Raw genomic sequence first — 21,483 nt, forward strand, 5'->3', positions numbered from 1 at the left:
TGGGTTGTCATTTACCACTTACTGTTACCAGAGCTGACAGATAAAATGAAGTGACAAGGCCTAATTTCCCTTCGATTCACCCTTCCTTTAGGGATAACAAAAGTGTCATTTTCTTACGGCAGTCTGTAAGTAGCTATTAGGCTATTTCCAAAATTTAAATATACTGGTATCCAAAAAGATCCCATGGTATGAAAAGAAAATACATAGAAAAAATCCAAATCTGTACCAAGACAGAGCCTATGCAGGTGACATTTCCCACCCAGCTACACCCAAAATAACTTCTCCTCCCTGGAACTCTCGTAAGTCTTTCTATTGATAAACTGAGCACTTGTTAAGAAATTTCTGCTCTCATCCTAAAAGCCTTTAATCCGTATTTAGGATCTCCTAGCCACATCCACAACAATATACTGCCCAAGGGTATAAAAACCTATGATTTCATACCGGATTCCAAGATACAATAATCCAATTGGCCTGATTTGGAGAAGTTCTTCAACTTGAATTGTGAGTTTCATTCCAAATGAATTATGTATTTGTTTAGGCTCAAAAACCTGAAAGCTAAAAAGGTTTCATAAACACTATTATTTCATTATCCTTACTGTCAAAGAATATGTGTTTTGGATTGTTCATTGCATTAATGAGAAATGAAGCTAAATTTACGCTCCTAAGAACTTCCTTTGGGACATTTTGAACAAGAGTCTAGTTCTCCCCAGATGCAATCTGAGTGCACAGGCCACCAAGAAGGGCATTTTCAATAACCTCTACTGAGTATCCCATTAGTGCCTGCTTTTAGAAGATTGTCTCCTTTTAAGTTTGGTCCCTTTGCTACTAAGCAATTTGCCTGGTATAAAACAAAACAAAGCAAACAAAATCCAAGAACAAAGTTTTAAGGATAAGGACTGCTTTGCTAAACACAGGGCAAAAAGAGTCCTGACTTCCTTTCCTGCTTTTGCAGTTACGCAATGACTCAGTGAACAGCACCAGATCCAAATTTTTCAAGTTACCAGGCTGTTGCAAAGCTGGTAGCTTAAACACCAGTGAGTACTTCTTCATCCCCTGCCAGAGGCATGGACTTAATTATGGGAGAAAGGAAAAAGATAGGGGAGAAGCATATCTCCTACTTGGGCCAGGACATATCATGGGGAGGCTGGGAAGTGCTAGCTGTGGACATCCCAGACCAAGAGCTCCAATGAGAGGTGGACCCACAGGTGGCCCTAATCCTGAAAGTCATTACAACCCATCTGAGAAAGTGGGGCATTTAGCCGATCAAGTTCATCAACTTGGGGCGGGTGATGCATTAATATCTCTTGGTCCTCTAAGACATCCTCACCAGCAGCTACCAGATTGGTGAGGGATTTGCTTCGAACACACTGGAAATCTACATGGCGACTCTTTCCTTCTTCCTTTTCCCATGACATCTGGATAAAGGGACGTTGTACATAATTATAGATGACTTCAGATCTGCCCCCAGGTCTTCTCTTAATTTTTTCTTTACAGGTGGGATAACCTAAAGCAGAGAAAAAGGCCATTCTCATGACTGCTGGCAGATTGTGCTCTCTCTGGTGTCCCTCTTAACCACAATTTTCTCCCCAAATCCACAGACACCAAGAAAAACAATGTAATAAGTGTCCAAACCCTGCCCCATGTTTTCCCAGCCCCAACCACCTACATGCTTGTTTCTCTCCTGCTCAGGTTGATAGTCTTTTCTGTAGAAGAGACTAAGAGAAGGAAAAAAAATTCCATCCCTTCTAATGGAAGGGAGAAAGCAGCCTTCAGAGTCTTTAGTTGCTGGCAACAAATTAATAAGACAAAAAATCTGCCAGGGCATAGCTACTTCAGTCATCTTAATTTAATTCTGCTGCTTAGAGGGCATACTATGTAAAAACAGAAGGAAAGATGGAAATGTTAGCCTAAAGAAAAAACAGAGATGGGCGGCGCCTGTGGCTCAGTCGGTAAGGCGCCGGCCCCATATCCTGAGGGTGGCGGGTTCAAACCCGGCCCCGACCAAACTGCAACCAAAAAATAGCCGGGCGTTGTGGCGGGCGCCTGTAGTCCCAGCTACTTGGGAGGCTGAGGCAAAAGAATCGCTTAAGCCCAGGAGTTGGAGGTTGCTGTGAGCTGTGTGAGGCCACGGCACTCTACCAAGGGCCATAAAGTGAGACTCGGTCTCTACAAAAAAAAAAAAGAAAAAACAGAGATGCTGCCTAAAATACCTAAAAGGCTGTCACATGGCATGGGAGAACTCTTATTCAAAGTAACTTCAGAGGCTACAACTAGAAGGCAGGTGGGAGGAGGCAGTTATCCATCAGAGGTATGGAAGAACGTTCTGATCTCTGTATCCCCTGGGTTTCCCAAGAGATAAGGGAAAGACATAGGGAAACGAGGTTCAATAGATAATCTCAAAATTTTCCTCCCACTTTAAATTTCAGCTTATCAGACACAATGAAAGTTTGTTGGGTTCTGTGAGAAGAAGTGAGGCAGCCAAGAGTAACAGAGCACAAAAGTCAAAGATCCATGGAGGGGAGACCAGGATGGTCTCAGAATCAGTCTCTAGGGCCCGGCGTGGTAGCTCACACCTGTAATCCCAGCACTCTGGGAGGCCAAGGCAGGTGGATTGCCTGAGCTCAAGGATTTGAGACCAGCCTGAGCAAGAGCAAGACCTCGTGTCTAAAAATAGCTGGGTGTTGTGGCAGGTGCCAGTAGTCCCAGCTATAGGGGAGGCTGAGGCAAGAGAATCGCTTGAGTCCAAAAGTTTGAGGTTGCTGTGAGCTATGACACCATGGTGCTCTACTGAGGGTGACAAAGCAATACTGTCTCAAAAAAAAAAGATCAGTCTCTAAGTCCCTCCCATGGGGACCACAGGTTGTGACAGGTGCCATTGTTGTGAGCCATTGTTCAAGATCATTTAATGTAGTTTATGTCAATATATCCCCAGACATCCTTCAAAGATATGGATTAATCTTAAATTTTGAGTCCCCCAAGCTATATTTTTCAGAAGGACCCTTCCAGATCCAAGAAACATCCTCATGAAGATTATTGGCAGAATGATCCTCCCACTTGGTGAGCCCCAACGCCTTCCTACATCTATCCACCAGTGTCCTTTGTCCTCACTGCTCTTAAACCTGAAGTAGTAATAAACTTGAACCTAATTCTGTGGCTATGAAAAGGGAACTATAAGGATACAAACAAAATAGGAATTCTTCACACTTCAATAGTGATTTTCACATATGCCTGTTCTCTAAGCACTCTGGAAGTTCAATTTCCAACTTACACCATAAACATGCAACATGAATTCTGACTGGGATTTTTTTTTTACCTTCAATTCCAATGCGAATGTTTTTCAGGCCCCGTTCCTTTAACACTGTTTTTGCAACATCTCGATTTTCAATATATTTGAAGAATCTGTAGAGCTTGGAACTATAAAGAACTGAAAAAGAAAAAAAATTAGGGTTAGTCATGGAGCGAAGACCTTTATAAGAAGGAGGCAATAAGCTAATAGAATCAAACTAATGGAAATGACCTCTCATGTCAAAACAATCCAGATGGATCAAAGGTTAAGTGTTAAATACTAACATAAACCATAAGAGAAATTTTAAAATCTCACTGTGGAAAAGGCCATTCTGGGTAGGACATAAAACCTACAAACCACAAAAAGAAAAACTTGGCTCAGCGCCCATAGCTCAGCAGTTAGGGCACCGGCCACACACACGGGGGCTGGCGGGTTCGAACCCAACCCGGGCTTGCTAAACGATGACAATTGCAACAACAACAAAAAATAGCTGGACGCTGTGGCGGGCGCCTGTAGTCCCAGCTACTTCGGAGGCTAAGGCAAGAGAATTGCTTAAACCTAAGAATTTGAGCTTGCTGTGAGCTGTGACGCCATGGCACTCTACTGAGGATGACAAAGTGAGACAATGTCTCAAAAAAAAAAAAAAAAGAAAAACTGACTGTATAGAAATTATATCTCTGCCCAGCCCAAATCATCATTTAACAACAAGATAGACTGAGTGCCTGTTGCTCAGTGGCTAGGGCGCTAGCCACATACCCCGGAACTGGCAGATTCGAATCCAGCCTGGGCCTGCCAAACAACAATGACAACTACAACCAAAAAAAAATAAATAGCCAGGCATTGTGGCAGGTGCCTGTAGTCCCAGTTACTTGGGAGGCTGAGGCTAGAGAATAGCTTGAGCCCAAAAGTTTGTGGTTGCTGTGAGCTATGACACCATGGCCCTCTACCCAGGGTGACATAGACTCTTATCTCAAAAAAAACAAAACAAAAAACAAAGATAACCAAATGGGAAAGATATTTGTAACTCATATTACTAAGAGCTAATTTTTTTTTTTTTTTTTTTGTAGAGACAGAGTCTCACTTTATGGCCTTCAGTAGATGCCGTGGCCTCACACAGCTCACAGCAACCTCCAACTCCTGGGCTTAAGCGATTCTCTTGCCTCAGCCTCCTGAGTAGCTGGGACTACAGGCGCCCACCACAACGCCCGGCTATTTTTTGGTTGCAGTTTGGCCGGGGCGGGTTTGAACCCGCCACCCTCGGTATAGGGGGCCGGCGCCTTACCCACTGAGCCACAGGCGCCGCCCAAGAGCTAATTTCTTTAACATACAGAAAGACCTGTCACAAATAGAGAACACATCATTAAGTAAAAGACTAACAATCCAATTTTGTAATGGGCAAAAGGCACAAACAGTGGGAGATGGGGTCTTTCTTTTGAGACACAGTCTCACTGTTACCCCAGGTTAGAGTGAATGGCATCAGCCTAGCTCACAGCAACCTCAAATTCCTGGGTTCGAGTAAGTGATCCTCCCGCCCCAGCTTCCCAAGTAGCTCGTACGACTATAGGGCCCCTCTACCTCCCATAATGCCTGGGTGATTTCTTTCTATTTTTAGTAGAGATGGGGCAAGGGGCTTTACTCTTGCTTAGGCTGGTCTCAAATTCTTGAGCTCAAGTAATCTTCCCACCTTAGCCTCTCAGAGTGCTAGGATTACAAGTGTGAACCACTGTGCCCGGCCCACAAATAGCGTTAACAGAAAGGAAATTAGAATAGTTCTTAAAAATTAAAAAGATGCTCAGCCTCACTCATGAAATGAGACATTCAAGTTAAAACTCATGCTAATCACAAGATGCTATTTTTTAAAACATATTAAGAAAATTAGCAGGGATAAAAGTTTTTTTTTTTTTTTTGTAGAGACAGAGTCTCACTTTATGGCCCTCGGTAGGGTGCCGTGGCATCACACAGCTCACAGCAACCTCCAACTCCTGGGCTTAAGCGATTCTTTTGCCTCAGCCTCCCGAGTAGCTGGGACTACAGGCGCCCGCCACAACGCCGGGCCATTTTTTGGTTGCAGTTTAGCCGGGGCCGGGTTTGAACCCGCCACCCTCGGTATATGGGGCCGGCGCCTTACCGACTGAGCCACAGGCGCCACCCGGGGATAAAGGTTTTTAAAACAGTTTTGGTGACAGTATGGGAAACAAACTTGTCATATGGAGGAGAATTTGGCAACATCTATAAAAAAATTACAAAGGTACAAAGCTTTTAACACATATTCTGTAGAGATTCATAGAAAAGATAATGTGATATATTAAAAGATGTATGTGAAAAGATTATGTTTAAAAGGGTAGTCACTGTAGTATTTATAATTTATAGTGTACATGTCCAATAGGTCTACTTCAATCAATTATGGCTCATTTGTGCAACAGGATACTATGCAGCCATAAAAAGGTATGTAAAAGATTTTTATGTAAGAAAGGTTATCGACAGTCTATATAATACAGTATCATCTGGAAAAAAGGGAAAAATTTTTTTTTTTTTTTTTGTAGAGACAGAGTCTCACTTTATGGCCCTCAGTAGAGTGCCGTGGCCTCACACAGCTCACAGCAACCTCCAACTCCTGGGCTTAAGCGATTCTCTTGCCTCAGCCTCCTGAGTAGCTGGGACTACAGGCGCCCGCCACAACGCCCGGCTATTTTTTGGTTGTAGTTTGGCCGGGGCCGGGTTTGAACCCGTCACCCTCGGTATATGGGGCTGGCGCCCTACCGACTGAGCCACAGGCGCGGCCCCGAAAAAAGGGAAAAATTTTTATGTACATGTACTGAATATTCCTGGAAGGATATAAAAAAAATTGAACAGGAAAATTGAGGAGATGGGGTAGGGGTAGGAACAAGACTTTTAAATTTATATCCACTTCTGTTTTTGAATTTTGAATTATTACCAATTCAAAAGGATTTAAAAATGAAATTAATAGAGAGAAGGACACTGTCATTTAATGTGCTGCCTCAGGCTGGGCTCAGTGGCTCACACCTATAATGCTAGCATTCTAGAAGGCTGAGGCAGGTAGACTGCTTGAGCTCACAACTTTGAGTCAGCCTGAGCAAAAAAATGAGACCCCACCTCTACTAAAAATAGAAAAACCAAGGCAAGAGGATTGCTTTAGCCCGAGTTGGAGGTTGCTGTGAGCTATGATATCACGCACTCTACGCAGGGCAATAGCTTGAGACTGTTGTCTCAAAAAAAGAAAAAAAAAAGTGCTGTCTCAGTATTTGACATAGTTAACAGACACCAGGGATAGAAGTGAACAGTATAACAAAATCCACCATATTCTACAGCATGGAAGTTAGACTTGCATTACTAGGGGTTTATCATCCAGGTGAATGTGCTCATCATGGACTCAACAGAGATATTCACGTTGTTTAGGATCTAGCTACTACTCTGGGTACCATGTTTCTTGTTGAAAATATCTACACCATGCAGAGAGCTCCTACTTTGGGAATATTCCTCTCCCATGGGTGGGGGGTGGTCTTCATCCCAGTCCACGGAATCCTCATCTGTCAGCACAACTATGTGGCACTCTCTCTCCCCTTTCTTGGCACAGCCCACCATAATGGGCAAGATCAGCTCTTCGAGGTAGTGATCGAACTGCTTGTGAGCACCATCATTAGACAGTTCATGCAGTAAAGCACCTGGAGAGAGAAAATGCAGCTGAACATGCTTTCTGTCCAAATGCAAATATTACTAAAGAATACGTATGAGGTAATGGCTATTATCATTGATAAAGTCCAGAGAAGTTAGCCAGGCGTTGTGGCGGGTGCCTGTAGTCCCAGCTGCTTGGGAGGCTGAGGCAAGAGAATCACTTAAGCCCAAGAGCTGGTGGTTGCTGTGAGCCGTGAGACGCCACAGCACTCTACTGAGGGCAGTAAAGTGAGACTCTGTCTCTGAAAAAAAAAAAAAAAAGTCCAGAGAAGTGACAAAAATACTGTTTCTTGCATTTACCATTCTATCACTCTTCAATTTACTCATGTTTAATAATCCCTAAACATTCTGATCAACTGAGATTTTACTGGATATATACTGTCAGATCATAAATGTTAATTCCGTAAGAGATGGAACCATACTCTGGACCCAGATTTCATGGAGTTAGAATAGTACAGGAATAAACTGAATTTTGGTGACACCAAAGGACTTACTCTAAAATGTTACTAGACCCAGTAGAGAAACCACAAGTTCAAAGGTCTTTTTGTTTTTTTTTAACCGAGGATGACAAAGTAAGACTCTGTCTTAAAAAAAAAAAAGAGAGTTGAGATGCCAAGGTCCCAAGAGAGAAGCAGTAAGTAAGCTTGGTTACTCACTGATTAAAGCTAGATTTACAACTAATACTTGTTTTCCTTTATTTATTCCATCATAGTGCTTTGAGGCAAGAAGGAATGGATTAGTTAGTCTCGCCCTTCTGCTTATGGACATAATTTTCAACACACACTTGAAACTCTTGTTTAGTTAGCCGGGCGTTGTGGCAGGCGCCTGTAGTCTCAGCTCCTCGGGAGGCTGAGGCAAGAGAATCCCCTAAGTCCAAGAGTTGGAAGTTGCTGTGAGCTGTGTGATGCCACGGCACTCTACCGAGGGCCATAACGTGAGACTGCCTCTACAAAAAAAAAAAAGCCGGGCATTGTGGTGGGGACCTGTAGTCCCAGCTACTTGGGAGGCTGAGGTAAGAGAATCACCTAAGCCCAGGAGTTGGAGATTGCTATGAGCTATGACGCCACAGCATTCTACTGAGGGCAATAAAGTGAGACTCTGTCTCTAAAAATAAAATAAATAAATAAATAAATAAACAAAAATAAAATAAAATGAAATAAAAAAGAAACTCTTGTGTAGTAATAAAAAATATTAGTCATTGGGTGGCGCCTGTGGCTCAAGGGGTAGGGCGCCCGTCCCATATGCTGGAGGTGGTGGGTTCAAACCCAGCCCTGGCCAAAAACCAAAAAAAAAAAAAAAAAAAAAAAAAAAATATTAGTCATTGACGAGCAAACTCAAAGTTTACCAGCTCAAGTGCACACGTTAGCTGTTCCTGTACTTACTCAGATCCTGACATCGGATAGTGTTGAAGTCAAAATTAATGCAGAGATAATCACATGTATCTCTAAGATCTGGGATAGAGATGCCATCAGGACAATTAATGATACCAGTTTTGTAGTAATCCTGTAAACAGATTAGGAAAAAAATGTAAGCAAGGAACAAAATGAAAAAATTACTTTTCATTCCTATTCATTCTTGGTTCTTTTAAAGCAATGGGTTATTTCAGTTATCACCAACTTGGATGACTCATTAGATGGCAAAGCAGTTCTTGGCTATCCTGACATTTTTAATTAGAACTTGTTCACACAAACATGACAAACTTAAGTTACAGGAATAAAGAGGGCAAAGAAATAACTGGAAACCTTAGACCCTAAAGTTAGTAACATAGCTGATGGAACTCTAAAGGCCACTGATCATGAATGTCACTCGGAAGATGATTTAACAAAAAAGGCTTCGGACCAGGCACCCACAGCTCAGTGGTTAGGGTGCCAGCCACATGCTCTGGAGCTGGTGGGTTTGAACCCAGCAGGGGTTGCTAAACAAACAAACAGAAAAAGCCAAGCATTGTGGTGGGCTAATAGTTCCAGCTACTAGGGAGGCTCAGGCAAGAGAATTGCTTGAGCCCATGAGTTTGAAGTTGCTGTGAGCTATGACGCCATAGCACTCTACTGAGGGTGACAAAGTGAGACTCTGTCTCTATTAAAAACACAAACAAGGGGCCGCACCTGTGGCTCAGTCGGTAAGGCGCCAGCCCCATATACCGAGGGTGGCGGGTTCAAACCCGGCCCGGCCAAACTGCAACCAAAAAAATAGCCGGGCGTTGTGGCGGGCGCCTGTAGTCCCAGCTACTCGGGAGGCTGAGGCAAGAGAATCGCTTAAGCCCAGGAGTTGGAGGTTGCTGCGAGCTGTGTGAGGCCACGGCACTCTACCGAGGGCCATAAAGTAAGACTCTGTCTCTACAAAAAAAAAAAAAACAAAACACAAACAAACAAAAGGCTTTCTACATACCAGCACTGTACGAAATACAGTTGCACTGATTCCTTCAGCAATTTCATATTCTCCCTTCTCGTTGGGCCGTGTGAAATTGTACTCTCTTCCTGGCCCAAACATCCTGAAAGACACCCAGACAGGAATGTTACGTTCTCCAGGCATGATTCTTCACCAACTAGACTTCTCCCTTCTTTTTTTTTTTTTGGTAGCGACAGAGTCTCACACCATCGCCCTGGGTAGAGTGCCGTGGCATTACACAGCTCACAGCAACCTCCAACTCCTCGGCTTAGGCGATTCTCTTGCCTCAGCCTTCCAAGTAGCTGAGACTACAGGCGCCCGCCACAACGCCCGGCTATTTTTTTGTTGCAGTTTGGCGGGGGCTGGGTTTGAACCTGCCACCCTCGGTATATGGGGCCAGCGCCCCACCCACTGAGCCACAGGCTCTGCCTGACTTCTCCCTTCTTTACCTCATTCATTTCACTCTTTTATAGTGTTAAGTTAAAAACAACACAAGGACCAGCATCGTGGCTCACACCTATAATGCTAGCACTCTGGAAGGCCTAGGGATTTGAGGTTGCTGTGAACTATAATGCCATAGCACTCTACTGAGGGTGAAAAAGCGAGCCTTTTTTTTTTGAGACAGAGTCTTACTATGTTCCCCTTAGTAGACTGCCATGGCATCGCAGCTCACAGCAACCTCAAACTCTTGGGCTCAAGTGATTCTCTTGCCTCAGCCTCCCAAGTAGCTGCGACTAACAGGTACCCACCACAACACCTAGCTATTTTTATTTTGTTGTAATTGTCATTGTTGTTTGGCAGGCCAAGGCTGGGTTTGAACCTGCCAGTTCCAGTGTATGTGGCTGGTGCCCTAGTCACTGAGCTATAGGCACTGAGCCACGAGACTGTCTTTCAGAGAAAAAAAAAGAAAGAAAAAAAAAACCACTCAAAACACAGCAAAGAGACCCAAGGCCCAGAAGACAACTCAAGTCATAAGAACTCCCTTTAGTCTGGAAAGACAGCAGTAATTGCTTTAAACATTTGTGTATAAGGAGGAATGAAGCATCAAGTCTACAGGTTCATCTGCAGTGAGTTTCTTTGGCAGAAAATCCAGTAAAATACCAACTACAGAGGTGGTCACTGGACAACATAATGACAGCTCAGAAGACAACACCTCTGTTGCCTATTGAGTATGCTATTCCTTGATATTTCTGAGTTTTGCTTTTCAGCATCTAATATAACAGATGAATCTGTATTATATAGGGTAAGTTAATGCTTTTCCTTTTCTGGTATATTTTAATAGTGGAGCTCCTGAAAAAAATGGTCTTATTCAATTCTAGGAGTAACTCTGACAATGGGACTGACAGATCAAGTAGAAAAGGAAGATAAGTATTAGGCTTATTTGCAATTTGACACATTTCAGAAAGGTAGGTCTGCTCTTGGCATGAATGCAGAAGTCATGAGGGGACAACATACATTTTTTCTTTTTGAGACCAGAGTCTCACACTCTGTTACCCCAGGCTAGAGTGGCATGGTGACACAGCCCACAGCAACCTCAAACTCCTGGGTTCAAGCAATCCTCCTGCCTCACCATCCTGAGTAGCTAGGACTACAGGTGCCTGTCACAACACCCAGCTAATTTTTCTGTCTTTAATAGAGACAGGGTCTTGCTATGGCTCAGGTCTCAAATGTCTTAGCTCAAGTGATTTTCCCACCTTGGTCTCCCAAAGTGCTAGGATTATAGGTATGATCCACACACCCAGCCAGGTCTTGCTTTTCTTATTCACTTCTCTCCATCCTTCCTCCCTTCTACCAGATCCCCTCCAGTGTAAATGAACTCATGACTTCTACTGCTGCTGTACTTTGTGTATGAGTTGGAGAATGGGAAGACAGCACAATGGACAGGAAGGCAGTTGCTATCTTCAGCTAGCCTGATTTGATTTCCCAATGGGGACTCACTGCCATTTCCTTCCTTAATCTGCTAGGCAGAGCTGCTATTGACAACTATTATGCTCCACATGAACTGGCTGCTTTTTGAAGGCCTAAAAATGGTGCGATATTACAAGCTTTCAAAATCAATGCACCATGCATAAGAAATCCATCCTGATAGCTGGGCGCGGTGGCTCACGCCTATAATCCCAGCACTGTGGGAGGCTGAGGAGGGAGAATCGCTTGAGCTCAGGAGTTCGAGACTCGCCTGAGCGACAGTGAGACCCCCACTCGTGAAAAAAATGGAAAAACCCAGCTGGGCGCCGCGGCGAGCGCCTGTAATCCCAGCGGCTTCCGGAGGCTGAGGCAGCGCGGTGCCCGCAGCCCGAGTCTGAGGTTGTGGTGAGCTACCACGCCCACTGCACTCTGCTCAGGGGCATAGGGTGGGACCCTGTCTCAACAAAAAAAAAAAAAAAAAAGTAAAGAAATAAAAAATAAGCAATGAAATAAAATAAAAAAGCCAAAAAAATAAAAAAAAAATAAAAAAAAAAAGAAATCCATCCTGATAAAAGTAGCCTCCAAAGAACGTGGACATTTTTCCTAGAATGCTCTGGTTGAAATCTGAGAGAGCTAGGAATCAAAATAGCAAACAAGTTGTAAATATGATCCCCTCTAACATCAGTAGAAGTGAAGCTCAGGCTCCACACCCGTAGCTCAGTGGCTAGAGCACTAGCCACATACATTGGAGCTGGCAGGTTCAAATCCAGCCTGGGCCTGCCAAACAACAGTGACAACTACAACCAAAAAATAGCCAGGCATTGTGGCAGGCGCCTGTAGTCCCAGCCACTTGGGAAGCTGAGGCAAGAGAATTGCTTGAGCCCAAGAGTTTGAGGTTACTGTGAGCTGTGATGCTACAGCACTCTGTGAGGGCAACAAAGAAGTGAAGCTCAGAGTTGTTTATTTAGTTGTGGCATAGATTTCCATTAATCCATTCTCATTCTCTCAGCTTGTCCCTCTTGTGACTAGTGGCCCACATCTGTAAACTCATTGGCTAGGCTTACCGTTGTACATAAACACAGAACAAGTAGCCACAAGACATAACAAACCTAAGTAACTCACACAATTTGTGATCTTGTTCTGCTCAGCTGAAATGAACCTCCTAGATAAAGAACCAGATTCTTCTCTTCCTGGGACAACTCATTCCTGGATTCAAACAACCAATATCACCTAAGAATCTGTTACTCAAAAAACACTTGCCTTTCTTAATCACTACTTTCAAAGGCAACATGCCTAAAGATCCAGCCTTGACTTAGAAACACTTTTTGGGGGAGGGGCAATGGAGGAGATACCAAAACTAAGAACAGGAAGTCAAGCCTGATAAAATATAAGACCAATTTAGAAAATGCTTTAATGTTCTACTTTCTTTTTTTATTTAAATTTCAGATTATGAGAGGGGGCACATACGATTTGGTTATATAGTTTGCTTTTGTATTAATATTCTGCTTTCATTACAAGTCTGGTTGTAATTAAAAATGCTTTATTTGGGGTGGCGCCTGTGGCTCAAGGAGTAGGGCGCCGGTCCCATATGCCTGAGGTGGCGGGTTCAAACCCAGCCCCGGCCAAAAACCACACCGAAAAAAAAAAAAAAAAAATGCTTTATTGGGAATCTTATTTTTAAACGTATGTGGTAGCTGGGCACAGTAGCTCACACCGCTTATAATCCTAGCACTCTGGGAGGCCAAGGAAGGTGGACTGCCTGAGTTCAGGAGTTAAAGACCAGCCTGAGCCAGAGAGAGACCCTATGTCTACTAAAAATGGAAAAACTAGCTGGGTGTTGTGGCAGGCATCTAAAGTCCCAGCTACTCAGGAGGATGACACAAGAGAATCACTTGAGCTCAAGAGTTGGAGGTTGCTATGAGCTATGACACCACAGCTCTCTACCCAGGGCAACAGAGTGAAACTCTGTCTCAAAAAATAAAATAAAAAATAAGTAAACATATGTGAATACATTATTTGAATAGCAGGATTCCATTTAGCTAAAAATCAGCAAATCAGTATGATCCATTCTGATTTCTAGTTTAGTTCAAATTTGTCCAAAGTCCTGAGGTTAGATCTTTAAACAAAATAAAAGTAGATGAAAATCCTTAAAAGCCAAACCTACAAACATACTATCATTATTATTATTTTTACTCATATCCCAAGTTGGACTTCCTCAGGTTAAGTCTATGTTTGGCCAGAAAGAGAATTTCTTAACTACCAGCCCAGGCTCCAAGGCTACTTCCTGGACAATACTCTTCCTTAGCAGGCTTATTTTCATTCCCTAGATTCTAACTCTAAAAATCTGAGAGCTAGAGATTCTGAGAGCAATATAAGTCTGAATGAAGTAGCACACAGAATGGACCATGAAGATCAAGGAGAGCAATCATGAAACAAGAAAATAGCTACAAATAAAGATTCCATTTCAAGAAACTTTAATACTGGAGGAATCAGAAAGTAACAGCACAGCATCTATTGCCAAAGATAAAAGTGGCAATAGATGGCAGGCAAAATGTTTTCAGTAAAATGGCTTTCTTCTTGTGTCATGTGGAACTCTGTCTATTTTCTATTTTATTTATTTATTTATTTTTGAGGCAGACTCTCACTTTGTCACCCTCGGTAGAGTGCTATGACATCATAGCTCACTGCAACCTCCAACTCTTGGACTCAAGCAATTCTCTTGCCTCAGCTTCCTAAGTAGCTGGGACTACAGGCGCTCACCACAACACCCGGCTATTTTTAGAGACGAGGTCTTGCTCTGGCTCAGGGTGGTCTCAAACCTGTGAGCTCAAGCAATCTACCCACCTTGTCCTCCCAGAGTGCTAGAATTACAGGCATGAGCCACCGTGCCCGGCCTAAGTCTATTTTCTATTAAAAAAAGAGAAGACAACTTAGGTCTCACTTTTACCACCCCTCAACATCTTTGACCTGTGGAACTCAGAAAAGTTGTTGGTTTTGTGAGGCAAGGTCTAGCACTGTCACCCAGGCTGGAATGCAATGGCACAATCATAGCTCACTGCAGCCTCCAACTCCTGGGCTCAACAGATCCTGTCTCAGTCTCCCGAGTATTGACACTACAGAGGCACACTCCACCACACCCAGATAATTTTTTTTTTTAAACCGAGACAGGGTCTCACTATGTTGCCCAGGCTATGTTGTCATGAACTCTTGGCATCAAGTGATCTTCCTGCCTTGATCTCTCAGTGTGGTAGGATTACAGGTACAAACTACTATGCCCAGCCCGAAACATTACTTTTGAGTGAGTTTATAAGAGGAATACAGAATTAGATTCAGTAAGCTTTAATAGTTCAACTAGATTTTACTCTTTTGTGGAGGCTCATTTCACTATACTGGCTTCATAAATGAAATAAGTATACTAATACTCTTCACCAACACATACCAGGTGGCTCTCCCTTTTTCACAAAACTGTGAAGGTGAAAAAACAGGCAATGCAATACTTCTTATTTCCATACCTAATGCAAAATAAACAGCAAGTATTTCTATTTTTAGAGAACACAGTAAATTTTGAAGAAAATTATCATCACTTACCTTCCCAGCATGGTATCTGGATGAGCAGTGAAAATCTGTGGATTCACAACAAAACGTGTGCCATCTACAAGAAGTGTCACTTTCTCTGGTGCTTGGGAATGAGGGTTACTGCCAAAGCCTATACTGCTGTTTCCAAATCTTTCTGGAGTAAGAAAGGGTTCATGGTTCCGTTTATTCCCACTTTGGAAGCAAGAGCCTTTGATGTCTTCAGGAACTGGCATTATGTGAGAGAACTGAAGATTTGCTGGCTGAGAGGTATGGTCGAATGAAAGGTCTAAAAGAACATAGCAAGAAACCAAAATAACGTAAGAGCAGAATAACTCTGTCTTCTTTAAAACAAACCAAAAAATAAGCTTTTAGGTGTTCACAGGCAAAAACTCTTCCCTAGAGCACATTAAAAACAACAAGAGACTTGGTGCCCATGGCACAGTGGCTATAGCGCCAGCCACATGCACCGATGATGGTGGGTTCAAACCCGGCCCATGCCAGCTAAAACAACGACAACTGCAACCAAAGACTAACTGGGTGTTGTGGCAGGCACCTGTGGTCCCAGCCTACTTGGGAGGGTGAGGCAAGAGAATCACTTATGCCCAAGAATTTCAGGTTGCTGTGAGCTGTGATGCCACAGCACCCTACCCGGGGTGACAGCTTGAGACTCTGTCTCAAAAGAAAGAAAGAAAAAAAAAAAAAAGGAAACAAGAGACTCCTATTGGATCTCCCTGAGCATTTTTTGACATATTTGTAGGGGCCGGGCACAGTGGATCACACCTGCAATCCCAGCACTTTGGGAGGCCGAGGCAGGTGGATTGCTTACACTCAGGAGTTCAAGCCCAGGCTGAGCAAGAGGCAGACCCCATCTCCAAAAGTAGCTGGGTGTTGTGACGGGCACCTGTTCTAGCTACTCAGGAGGCTGAGGCAAGAGCATTGCTTAAGCCCAAGAGTTTAAGGTTCCTGTGAGCGATGATGCCACAGCACTCTACCTAAAGTAACAAACTGAGACTCTGTCTCAAAAAAAAGTATACAATACTACACAACACAAATTAGGCTTAAAACTAAATATATGTACTCTGGATATATACAGGAAGACAATCAGTAGTAAATATTTACAAAAAGATTACTAGAGAGTTCTCAAAAAAAGGTGGTCTATTTTAATGTAAAAAAAAAAGGTTTTAGGGCGGCGCCTGTGGCTCAGTGAGTAGGGCGCTGGCCCCATATACCGAGGGTGGCGGGTTCAAACCCAGCCCCGGCCAAATGGCAACAAAAAAATAGCCGGGTGCTGAGGTGGGCACCTGTAGTCCCAGCTACTCGGGAGGCTGAGGCAAGAGAATCGCTTAAGCCCAGGAGCTGGAGGTTGCTGTGAGCTGTGTGATGCCACGGCACTCTACCAAGGGCCATAAAGTGAGACTCTGTCTCTACAAAAAAAAAAAAAAAAAGTTTTAAATAAAACATTTTAAACATACAGAAGCACATCCAGATTTGGCAAGCTTTGTTAATCTTTTCCTACCTATTCTTCAAGCCCTTCCTTGAAAAAAAATAAAATATTTTAGATACAACAGGTCTCATCTCACTCCCACCCATTTTTTAAATTTGTATATAATTCATGAACGTAATTACTGTCAATGACCTGTGAAAATACAGTCTGACTTCTTGCACTCATACAAACAAATCGTTAGCTAGAACACACTTAATTTTTCCCCCCATATGCTTAAGGATAAAGGAAACAAAAATCTAAACCAAAAATCTATTTAGAATTTACATCCTACAGCTTCTGATAAATTCCCAATGTGGTCTTATGTTTGCACACCCACACCAAGAGCTAAGCTTCCATGCAATTCACAGGCAAGCTTGTAGCAAGAAACACTTCAATTACCAGAATAGCCTTTCACACTTGATATAAAACAGGTCTGAAGTACTAATTCAGTTCTTTAGAATGCTTCATTTCCCAACAATGAAGCAATTATTATTATTATTTTAGAGACAGAGTCTCACTTTATCACCCTTGGTAGAGTGCCATGGCATCACAGCTCACAGCAACCTCCAACTCCTGGGTTTAGGCGATTCTCTTGCCTCAGCTTCCCCGTAGCTGGGACTACAGGCACCTGCCACAACGCCCCGCTATTTTTCCGTTGCAGTTTGGCTGGGGCTGGGTTTGAACCCACCACCCTTGGTATATGGGGTGGGCGCCCTACTCACTGAGCCACAGGTGCCACCCAACAACAAAGCATTAAACTGGACTGATTCCCAAACGCAAAGAAGCCCTCCTTAATTGGGTAAGCAGGAAAAGAGACTCATTGCACTAGTTCTCCCTAATGATGCACTCTAGTGTGGCAGCCACATTCTTTTCTGTCAGTAGAGAGAGAGATAGTAATCTAGGGAAGTGTGTATATATGTATATATACACACACGCTTATACATGTACATATACGCATATATATAAATTTATTTATATAATATATAAATAAAACACAGCCTGGTCAGAAAAACATAGATTTAAATCCCAACCTACTACCTCCTAGCAGTGTGAACCTAGGCAAGTTATCTAAGCTTTCTTTTTTTTTTGAGACAAGAGTCTCACTATATCACCCACAGTAGAGTACTGTGATGTCACAGCTCACAGCCACCTCAAACTCTTAGGCTTAAGCGATTCTCTTGCCTCAGCCTCCCAAGTAGCTGGGACTACAGGTGCCCACCAAGATGCCTGGTTATTTTTTTGTTGTTGTCATCATTGTTGTTTAGCAGGCCCGGGCCAGGTCTGAACCCACCAGCCCTGGTACATGTGGCCAGCACCCTAACCACTGAGGATCTAAGCTTTTTAAGTTTCAGTTTCCTCATCTGCAAAACAAGGATAGTAGCTATGAGGATTAATCTAGAGTAGGGATTAGCAAACTTTCCACAACGAGCCAGAAAGTATTTTAGGCTTTGTGGGTCATGGCCTCTGCCACTTATATCAAGAAAGCAGCCACAGACAATATATAAGCAAATGGACATGATGGCTATGTTTTAATAAAATTTTATTTACAAAAACAGGTAGTCAGATTTGACCAGTTTGCCATCCCTGATCTAAAGAATGTATATGAAGTTCATGAAGTTCACTAGTACAGTGCTCAATAAATGGTAGTTGCTATTACTGCTGTGGTTTTTATTAAAGGTTAGAAAGAACCTAATGGTTTATAAGGAGCTTTCCTATCAATTAACTCATTAATCTACCAGCCTTGCTAGGTAGGAAGAATATCTTTCAAGATTAAGAAAGCAGAGCTCAGAAACATTAAGAATCTTCTCCATGGTTACAGCTAGTAAGTAGCTAAGCTAGATTTTGAATATGTCTTCTGACTTCAAACCTGTGTTTTTCTTATACCAGTACCACCAAGTTAGATGTGCTAGACTAATTAAATGAGTGGAGATTTACTGAAAGTCAACTTTATGTAATTGTAACATCCAGGCTAAGCCAATTGATTAATTATTATTACATATATATTTTAAGAGACAGGATCTAACTCTGTGTTGCCCAAGCTAGAGTACAGTGGTGTATTCATAGCTCACTTCAGTCTTGAACTGCTGGGTTCAAACGATCCTCCTGCCTTGGCCTCCCCAACTGCTGAGATTATAGGCATGAGCCACTGTGCCCCACCTTGTGAGACTTATTTAGATTAAGAACATTCATGCTCGGCTCAGCGCCTGCAGCTCAAGTGGCTAAGGCACCAGCCACATACACCAAGTTGGTTTGAATCCAGCCTAGGCCCGCCAAACAACAATGATGGCTGTAACCAAAAAATAGCCGGGTGTTGTGGGCGCCTGTAGTCCAGCTACTTTGGAGGCAGAGGCAGGAGAATCACTTGAGCCCAGGAGTTGGAGGTTGCTGTGAGCTGTGATGCCACAGCACTCTACCCAGGGCGACAGCTTGAGGCTCTGTCTCAACAACAACAAAAAAAAACATTCACGCTGGCTCAGTGCCCGTAGCTCAATGGTTAGGGTGCCAGCCACATGTACTGGGGCTAGTGAGCTGGAACCTGGCCAGGGCCTGCTCAACAACAGTGTCAGTAACAAAAAAAAAAAAAAAAAAAAACAAAAACAAAAAAAAAAACCAGACAGGCCAGTGTGGCAGGTGCCTGTAGTCCCAGCTACTGCAGCTGCTGGGAGGCTGAGGCAAGAGAATTGCTTAAGCCCAAGAGTTTGAGGTTGCTATGGGCTGTGACGCCATGGCACTCTACCGAGGGTAACGCACTGAGACTCTGTCTCAGAAAAAAAAAAAAAAAAGAAAGAACATCCATGCCTTCTGGGCAGAGTAGATGCTGAAGTGTTAGAAAGACCCCTAAATTAAGTCAAGAGCTAATCACTATACCTTCGTTCCTGGGACTTAGGGGATAAGTAAGATTATGAAGACCAGATGAAGCCAGGCCATTTGTTTCCTTTTCTTGGGCTGCAGCTGAAGTATCATCCACTAGACCGCTGGCCTCCTGCCGCAATAACCTGTCACTGTCACTGCCACGGTGAACATTCATCCTTGGACTCTGTGTCCTGAACTCTCTGCTTGATTAGAATGAAATCCTAGAAGACAGGAATATGCACAATTTAGAACTCATAAAACAGGTTTCCAAGGAATTCCATGGTATGAAAGGCAAACTAGAAAACTGATAGCTTTCATTCTGGTTATCAAGAGAAATAGGCACCTTAAACATTCTTGTGATTTTATATCGAGAGGAATTGGGCTAATTTAAATTGTCTTTACCAAAACCACAAAGAATATAGATAAAGTTCTTAATAGGAAACAATTTTAAGCTTTATCCATAGACATCAAATCCACTGATTCTGGCCATTTTCATGATCAATTCTATATATTAAATGGTGGTACAATAATTTGGTGGTATCTATACCATAAAGACATGGAGGCGTGACAATTGTTCAATTAAAGAAAACTTGCCCAAGTGTTTTTAAAAAATGAACACATACACTCTTGCAACAATTAAGCACCAAGAAATCAAAAACAATTACAACCATAATTCCAGTATTAGAATCACCAGAACTTAGAAACAAACTCGGTTTGTAGTGTTCAAGTACTCCTTTTTATCTTCCTTTCTCACTTTTAGCCTTTGTACCTTATGTTCAACCCCCTAACTTCACCTCGAAATCATACTGGCTGTAAAGCTCATCATGTCATCTCTCCTGCAAACAGTACACAACCCCCATGCCATGAACAACGTGACTGACAAGTGCAAGACCTGCACTCAGCAGGCAGAAAGGAGGAGTCACTCAGAGGGCCTATAGCTTTCTGCTGGTTAATTACACCCCTGCAACCCTTCCATCCTCAGCAGCTGCCCAACTATGCAAAACACTCCTGAAGTGCATCCTACTTAGCACCTTCACAGTTTATACCATCTTAATTTAATTTTCACTTGGCATTCTGGTGAAAGAATCACCTTGAATCAACAGTATCTGTATTCATATGGATTGAATACTTAATACTTTAGGAAGCAGAAGTCCACCAAGGGTAGTAACACATTTTAATACTCTGAATTTCCAGATATACCAAGAATGTGCTAATTGCCAACAAACATCTTTATATTTATTTATATATATATATATAATTTTTTTTTTTTTTTTTTTTTTTTGTAGAGGCAGAGTCTCACTTTGTAGCCCTCGGTAGAGTGCCATGGCCTCACACAGCTCACAGCAACCTCCAACTCCTGGGCTTAAGCGATTCTCTTGCCTCAGCCTCCCGAGTAGCTGGGACTACAGGCACCCGCCACAACGCCCAGCTATTTTTTGGTTGCAGTTCAGCCGGGGCCGGGTTTGAACCCGCCACCCTTGGTATATGGGGCCAGCGCCTTACCGACTGAGCCACAGGCGCCGCCCACCAACAAACATCTTTAATAAACATAATAAATATCTGTGACAAGGCTGGGTGCAGTGACTCACATCTGTAATCCTAACACTCTGGGAGGCCAAAGGGGGCAGATTACTTGAGCTCAGGAGTTTGAGACCAGGCTGAGCAAGAGTGAGACCCCATCTCTACTAAAAATAGAAAAACTAGTCAGGTGGTGTGGTGGGTGCCTGTAGTCCTAGCTACTTGGGAAGAGGCAAGATCACCTGAGCTCAAGAGATTAAAGTTGCTGTGAGCTATGATGGCCATAGCACTCCACCCAAGGTGACAAAGTGAAACTGTCTCAAAAATAAGCAAATAATCTGTATGCAAATTAAATTTTAAATCCTTTCATAACCTGTATTAAAATATTGTGAACACAAAGTTGAATGATCAGTTTACTCCCCAATGTCATTTGGATGAAATATAAAAATGATCACTTTGAAAAGATGGATCAATGCATATTCCTGAAAATATACCATTTTAAAAAGAGATACTTCGGCTCGGTGCCTGTAGCTCAAGCGGCTAAGGCGCCAGCCACATGCACCAGAGATGGCGAGTTTGAATCCAGCCCAGGCCTGCCAAACAACAACTACAACCAAAAAAAAAGAAAACAAATAGCCCGGCATTGTGGTGGGCGCCTGTGGGCCCAGCTACTTGGGAGGCTGAGGCAAGAGAATCACTTAAGCCCAGGAGTTGGAGTTTGCTGTGAGCTGTGATGTCACAGCACTCTACCCAGGATGACAGCTTGAGGCTCTGTCTCAAA

At 43.0% G+C, this 21,483-nt stretch overlaps 1 protein-coding gene across 3 annotated transcripts in view; it reads right to left on the bottom strand.

Moving 5' to 3' along the window:
- Positions 1-900: 900 nt before the first annotated feature.
- The window catches only part of KCTD20 (potassium channel tetramerization domain containing 20), a 30,563-nt gene continuing 9,980 nt past the window's right edge, over positions 901-21,483 (bottom strand). For all 3 annotated transcript variants that reach the window (XM_053602828.1, XM_053602829.1, XM_053602831.1), the window contains 7 exons: positions 19,200-19,405; positions 14,861-15,134; positions 9,368-9,470; positions 8,362-8,482; positions 6,772-6,969; positions 3,314-3,424; positions 901-1,504 (listed from right to left, as the gene is read on the bottom strand). In XM_053602828.1, coding sequence (XP_053458803.1) covers positions 1,212-1,504; positions 3,314-3,424; positions 6,772-6,969; positions 8,362-8,482; positions 9,368-9,470; positions 14,861-15,134; positions 19,200-19,359 — 1,260 coding nt within the window. In that variant the 5' untranslated portion in view covers positions 19,360-19,405 and the 3' untranslated portion in view covers positions 901-1,211. The remainder of the gene's footprint in view (positions 1,505-3,313; positions 3,425-6,771; positions 6,970-8,361; positions 8,483-9,367; positions 9,471-14,860; positions 15,135-19,199; positions 19,406-21,483) is intronic.

This window comes from Nycticebus coucang, chromosome 9, assembly GCF_027406575.1.
Source record: "Nycticebus coucang isolate mNycCou1 chromosome 9, mNycCou1.pri, whole genome shotgun sequence".
Classification (NCBI taxonomy): domain Eukaryota; kingdom Metazoa; phylum Chordata; class Mammalia; order Primates; family Lorisidae; genus Nycticebus; species Nycticebus coucang.